The sequence below is a fragment of the Cucumis melo genome, chromosome 5 (genome assembly GCF_025177605.1).
Source record: "Cucumis melo cultivar AY chromosome 5, USDA_Cmelo_AY_1.0, whole genome shotgun sequence".
In the NCBI taxonomy this organism is placed as follows: Eukaryota; Viridiplantae; Streptophyta; class Magnoliopsida; order Cucurbitales; family Cucurbitaceae; genus Cucumis; species Cucumis melo.
This window is the reverse complement of record NC_066861.1, coordinates 24516477-24522786: the sequence shown is the minus strand read 5'-3', so window position 1 is coordinate 24522786 and position 6310 is coordinate 24516477. Positions and strand designations below refer to the sequence as shown.

General features: G+C 30.9%; 1 protein-coding gene across 1 annotated transcript; it reads right to left on the bottom strand.

Moving 5' to 3' along the window:
• Positions 1–1568: 1568 nt before the first annotated feature.
• On the bottom strand, positions 1569–5789 carry LOC103493044 ((R)-mandelonitrile lyase 1-like). The gene is made up of 4 exons (XM_008453667.3): positions 5667–5789; positions 4513–5169; positions 2951–3785; positions 1569–1969 (listed from the first exon to the last, which is right to left on the bottom strand). The coding sequence occupies exons 1-4, from the start codon at positions 5755–5757 to the stop codon at positions 1906–1908; spliced, it is 1647 nt and encodes a 548-aa protein (XP_008451889.1). The 5' UTR covers positions 5758–5789; the 3' UTR covers positions 1569–1905.
• Between the last annotated feature and the right edge of the window lie 521 nt (positions 5790–6310).

Sequence of the window (6310 nt, the reverse complement as noted above, 5' to 3'; positions counted from 1 at the left end):
AATATACCTTTTTTTTTTTTGTTCCTAGATTTATAAGAATAAGTTTATAAGCTTTCAAAATGTATCTTTTTAATCCGTAAATTTTCAAAATAAGATATCTTCAAATATAACATAATAATCAAAATATTTACAAAATATAGCAAACTTTCATATTCTATTAATTATAAACATTATTGATTAGTGTCTAAAAATAGCAAACTTTCATATTCTATTAGTGATAAAAACATTATTGATTAGCGTTTATCACTGCATTGATAGACATTGATAGCATCATCCTTAGTCATTGCTAAAATCTGAAGTTTGGATGTACTTTGTACATATTTTCAATAGTTTTGTTATTTATAATTATTTTTCTTTAAAATCTTCTCGAATAATTTTATACTCTTAATTTAAACAATTATATAATATTTTTAACTAGAAGAATAAATTTAAAAAATTATATCCTCTCTAAAACAATTTTTTTAATTTAAAATATCATTTAACTATATTAAAACATCAAACAAAAATTACTTATGGAACCTTTAAAATATATTTTCTAAAAGTCAAGTACTAAAAATGCACATTTTGAAAACTCATAGACCAAATGAGTCTATCTTTTAAACCTGGAGACTAAAAAAGTGTACATTTTAAAATGCATGGACCAAATACATATACATTAAAACTCGGGGATTAAAATGGTCATTTTTCCAAAACGTTAATTAGAAGAGTAAGACATGTAACTTCGTATTCATACTTAATGTTGTAAGGATACATCATTGATATACTTGAAATGTGCTAGATGTGTGGTTGATATACTCATATCTTAATTACTTCAAATATTTACAAATTGATACTAATAGTTAATACATCAGAGTCTTTACATTTGCTAGAATGTTGGGTTATGTACACTTAGATTATACACCATGATTATTAAATGAAACACACATATACTTTTATCGTTCACACAATAGGCTACTGTGAATGTGCTATTTACATTGACATCCTAGCTATCACAATATAACAAAGCAGAAAAACAAAGATAAAATACCCATGTATCTACTAAAAAACTATCTTAGCTAAATAATTTCACATGCAGTCAAATGCATGACATGATACTCAGCTTCTGTAGAAGATTGAAAAACAATACTGTATTTCTTACTCTTCCACGAAATAAGAGAACCACCAAGAAAAATGATGAATCCAGTGGTTGACTTGCAATCCATAGAATAACCAGCTCAATCAACATTAGAGTAAACATGAACAACATGCACTGCACCATATTCTGCTACAAATTTGACCTTTGTTAACAAACACAAATGTTGATCTTTTTATGGCCATGACAAAAGGACATCAAGGAAAATATTTTTCTTGATATACAATATTTACTTTGATGTCCATGTATGTCAAGAAAAAGTTCCCTTATTTTGTTGAACTATTATGAAAAAACGTCAAAAAGTGTGGTTTCTTGGGTTGTGATTTCGACGGGCAAAGAACATCAAGAGATACCTTTTTTCTTGACGGTTCGAAAACATAAAAAAAAAAAAAAAAAAAACTTTGATCGATGGACAATAAATATCAAGAATACTATATTACTTGGGGCCATCAATAAAACGTCCCGTGCAAATGAGGTCGTATTTGTATAATTTGCTTAATGGTTACAGCCAATAGCAGTTGCCCATCAAAAAATACATTTAAGTCGATAATAGTTGTCCATCGAATAAAGGCCCACGGACAAAGGCCCATGCATTGTAGTTTTTCTTCCTAGGCAATGTTCATCGACGAAAGTGTTTTTGTTAAAAATTGAGAAATAAGAACATCAAATTCCGGCCTGATTATTGATTATTATTCAACAAATGATAAATGAAAAGTTTTGTACCACTTCAAAAATAAATGTAAAAAGGACGTACGGTTATGTTTCATACATCCTCAATTGCCAAATGGTTTGGATCTTTGACCCAATCTTTGATGCAACATCTTAAGGCCAACGTACCTGCAAAAACATTTTCAAAATATAATCTCAATTAATACATAAATAAATAATGATATTAAGAACATAATAAGAAATATACATAGGATACAATTGAAAGCCATGAGATAATTTTAACTCTTATAATAAGAGATTTTAATGCATCTCTCAAAATAACTACAATAACAATAATATAAAAAATTATTTTAAATGATAAAGCTTTCAAAATTACTTTTAAATATATCAAAATATCATAATTGTATGTAATAAATCAAGATAGACTCATATTCGTGTATATCATGATATAGATAAACATAAAACATAGTCTATATCTTAATCTATTGCGATCCATTATAGATAAACGGTAATATTTTATTATATTTTATAAATATTTAGGTTTCATTTTTGGGCTATATTTAAAATATAAGCTGCCAATAATTCTGTCAAATTTGAGTTTGATATTTTAATGGCCAAAAGAACCTCAGAAAAATATTACAACCCAAATGGGGATTCATTTTATAATGATTTTATTTTTTAACGTTTAATGTTAAACTATTTACATCTTTTTTTCAATTCAATACGTGGAGAGTAGATTCAAGTAAAGTTCTTGACTGAGAGGACAGTGGACTTTGACTCTTATTATTTTTTTCAAAAAAATAAATAACAAATTGAGTTGGTTTGAAAATCACTTTTAGATCACTTTTATTTTTTAGATCTAGTAGAGGTAATCATGTCTTGACTAAAATGAGATAGTTGAAAATCACTTTGGACACATTTGACTTTTATTTAATTTAAATTTTCAATCTACACCTCATAAGTCATAACTACGGTCTATTAATTATTATGAGATGTTCATCTGCTTTTATTAAATTAATATATATGTATATATGTATGTATATATGAATATGATTAAAGAAAGTAATAGATATACTTTGCAGTAAGGGAAGGTATGTATTTCTTTTAGATAACCCAGTAAAAGTTTGAATGTTTTCAAAGAAGACGCACCTGCCCAACATCATAACGGCGGCCATAGGGTTTGTTCCCGGCGAGAGAGAAAAAGTAGAACCATCCACCACACGAAGGTTATTAATTCCAATGACTTTGTAATTACCGTCCACAACTTTTCCGACCAAACATCCTCCATGGTAATGCCAAAATGTCGTCACTGTTTTCCGACAAAACTCTCCTACCAAACCATAATCCGACATGTTTTCCGGCAACGAACGCCCCAAAAACTCAAACCCCATTTTACCCTCTAAATCCCTCGTCTTAATCCTCTCCATAACTTTTGTATTCACCAATTCACCAACTTTTCTAACCCCTTCAACACACCTCTCAAGATCATCCGGATGTGATAAGTAATTAAATCGAACAATCGGGTTTTTTCTTCTGTCCAGCCGGAGGCTTCCGGTGGAGGACACGGTAGAGAATTTCCCGGCGAAGATGGCGAGGCTGAGATTAACGCCGGAGGAACGAGGAGGAAGAAGAGCGAAAGGTGGGGAGATCGAAAAGGGTAAAATAGTTGAGAGAGACTCAATGTGGATGTTAGGTTTTAAAGTTCCAACAACTTGTACCGATGTCGGCCGGGTGAGAAATGGGAGGACGACGGTAGCGCCGAAGCGCGGGTTGTCGGCCATGGATTGACCGACATGTCGATTGTGAAGAACGAGAGGTAGTTTTAAGGATGAAAGATGAGATTTTGGGCCAACCCCACTTGAGAGGAGAAGTTGAGGACTTCCAATAGCGCCTGCACTTAGAATGATTTCTCCATTTTTAGAGATGGTTGCTTTATGAAGTTTTCCATTTGAATCGGAATATAAAACCCCAGTTGCTGATAAGCCTAGAAGATGCAAAGGAATGATTGGTTAAGAAGAAAAAATTTGTGGTTTATATGGTTTGATTCAACATGTAGATTGATTTTAGGTGAGGAATTTAAGACAAGGTCAAAAGATGTAATGAGCTTATCAAATGACATATGTTAAAAAATAATGATTAAAAAAAGTTAAAATATGATTCTGGTTCCTATATATAATTTAAAATTTGTTGAATTTTAGGCTGAGTGTACTTTTAAATCTCTTATTTTAGTCCTTACTTTCAGTTCCTAAAGTTTATTTTATTATCAAAATTTATTAAATAATAATAGCAATTTTCATGTGAAGAAAAATACACTAACTGTGAATATGTTTTAAAACTTTAAAGTTCAAATGCTAACAAAAATAAAAAGTAAATAATTTATTGAAAATATAGTTACTAAAATTGAGATGTACTGAACTAAGATGAAATAAACTTTAAAATATGTTATTTTTAAAAAAGTAGTAATAACAAATAAATAACTTGAGGACTCTCCTAAAGAAACTATTCAATAAAGTTTCAAATAGCAAAACTTTTGAAAGCATTTAAGTGTTTTTTATTAGTCTCTCAATTATAAAAGAATGTTAGTCTATAAATATCTATCGGTATATATCTATCAATATAGATCAATATAGATATTAACATTTTGCTAGGAATGTTTCCATGAAGTATTCAAACATTAAAGAGATATGAAAGGGATGTTTTTCCATACCCACCGTTAGATTGAGAGAAGATGATTCTTTTGACTGTGGCTTGGGTGGCAACTTTAAGATTTATAGGATTAGCCTTATTGAGAAGCTCCACAGCTCCATGCCTTTTTCCTCTAGAATCAAAGATAGAACCTCCGATTCGTGTCCCAACAACATGATTCAAATCATATCCATTATCAGGGCCAACCCCAGCTTCCACAAGTGCTTCCTTGAAAGCCAATTGCCAAGGTCCCAACTCTGGTCGAGACACAACCGTCTCTTCGATCCACCGATACGCCTCCTCTACCATTGCCATGTCCCATTGGACACTCGAGTTTTTGAAGAACTCCGGTTGTGCTCTTGAGTAGAATCCCACGTTGATCATGCTACCTCCACCAAGGACTCGACCTCTAATGTTCTCGACACCATCTTCTGAAATGAATCGTTGGAATGGGTTGTGACCGTTGTCGTCATCGGTGAGAGTGTTTGCCATGCCTTCTTGGGATAGGACCATGGGGAAGGCATTGGGGTCACTTCCTCTTTCAAGAACAAGGACGGAGAAATTTGATGATAATGTTGCGGCTAATGGGCAACCGGCGGTTCCTCCTCCTATTATTATGTAGTCGTACTTTTCTGTTGTTGGTAAAGTATTTGCGTTTTGTATAAACTTTATGTAACTATCATCTAAAAGGAAAAAAAAATGGGAGGAAATTAGTTAGAGAGAAAATACTAAGACAACCAAAGAAAATATGAAATTGAATTTTATGGCTACGAAATTTGTGTCTACTGTAGTATTGGTATTTGAAATGTTGAAATCTATTTTTCTTGACGTAAAACTAAATAAGGATCTAATATTAGGACTAAATTTAAAATTTCACAAAGAAAAAAGAAAAGATCATGAAATGACTAACATGTTTAGAAGCCAAAATCTTTATGATAGCAATTTGATGTTACATGTATCATAAAATTTTGTTAATATCGATTTCTTAGTCAATTTTCAAAAAAAGAAAAAATAGTTTTAAGAACTCACCTTATTTTAAAAACATTCTTAGAAAGTATTGAGTAACAAATGTTTGTTATTTATAAGTTTAATTTAAAAGAACAAGATATTAAAAACCAAATAGTCATTGAATTTTGTAAGCTCTACCAATGAGTGAAAAGAAAAAAGGGAAGAAATATACCTTGATTTGGTATAGTTTGTGAGGAGATCAGGACACCAATTTGGAATTGAAAGGTAAATAGAGCAAGTATGAGTAGGAAAAGGGAAGCCATTGATGAATCCTTCCAATTCTTAGAGTAAGAGAAAAGCTAAGAGTAAGCTAAAATGATGGTAACATTATTCTTTATAAATCTATACAAAGCAACATTTCGGTCAATAGGTCAATTTTATACAAAACATACAACTTGCAAATTTTGAAAATTTTGTGACTTTTTTCATATATACAAAAAATATAGCACCGAGAAGGGGTTGACGATGGCGAATACAAAATCAAAAGTGGAACCATTGAACTTACGCAAAGACTTGCAAAATATATATGATATTCAAATAATTTGGCCATTGACTGTTGAAAAGGTCTTAAAGAAAAAATGTTATTGGGGATGGAATTATTTATGTTTAATCTACGTTTTTACAAATTTGTCAATGTGCACCAACGGACACGTACATTGTTTCACATGTTAGGTTGAAAAATTTATTTACAAAGTTTGACTAGTACTTGTGAAATGTGGACTATAATGAGACGAGTATAAAGGGAATTTAGTTAGAGATTTAATGTTACATAATATGATGAAGTTTAATATAATTTTCATCAAATGGTGAATTGTT

Bases quoted from the DNA above. Each gene is read 5' to 3' on its own strand.
- LOC103493044 (XM_008453667.3), bottom strand. From the start codon at position 5,757: ATGGCTTCCCTTTTCCTACTCATACTTGCTCTATTTACCTTTCAATTC. The intron at 5,170-5,666 runs GTATATTTCTTC...TTTTCCTTTTAG, and splicing joins ACAAACTATACCAAATCAAG to ATGATAGTTACATAAAGTTT. The intron at 1,970-2,950 runs GTGCGTCTTCTT...ATGTTTTTGCAG, and splicing joins GCCGTTATGATGTTGGGCAG to GTACGTTGGCCTTAAGATGT.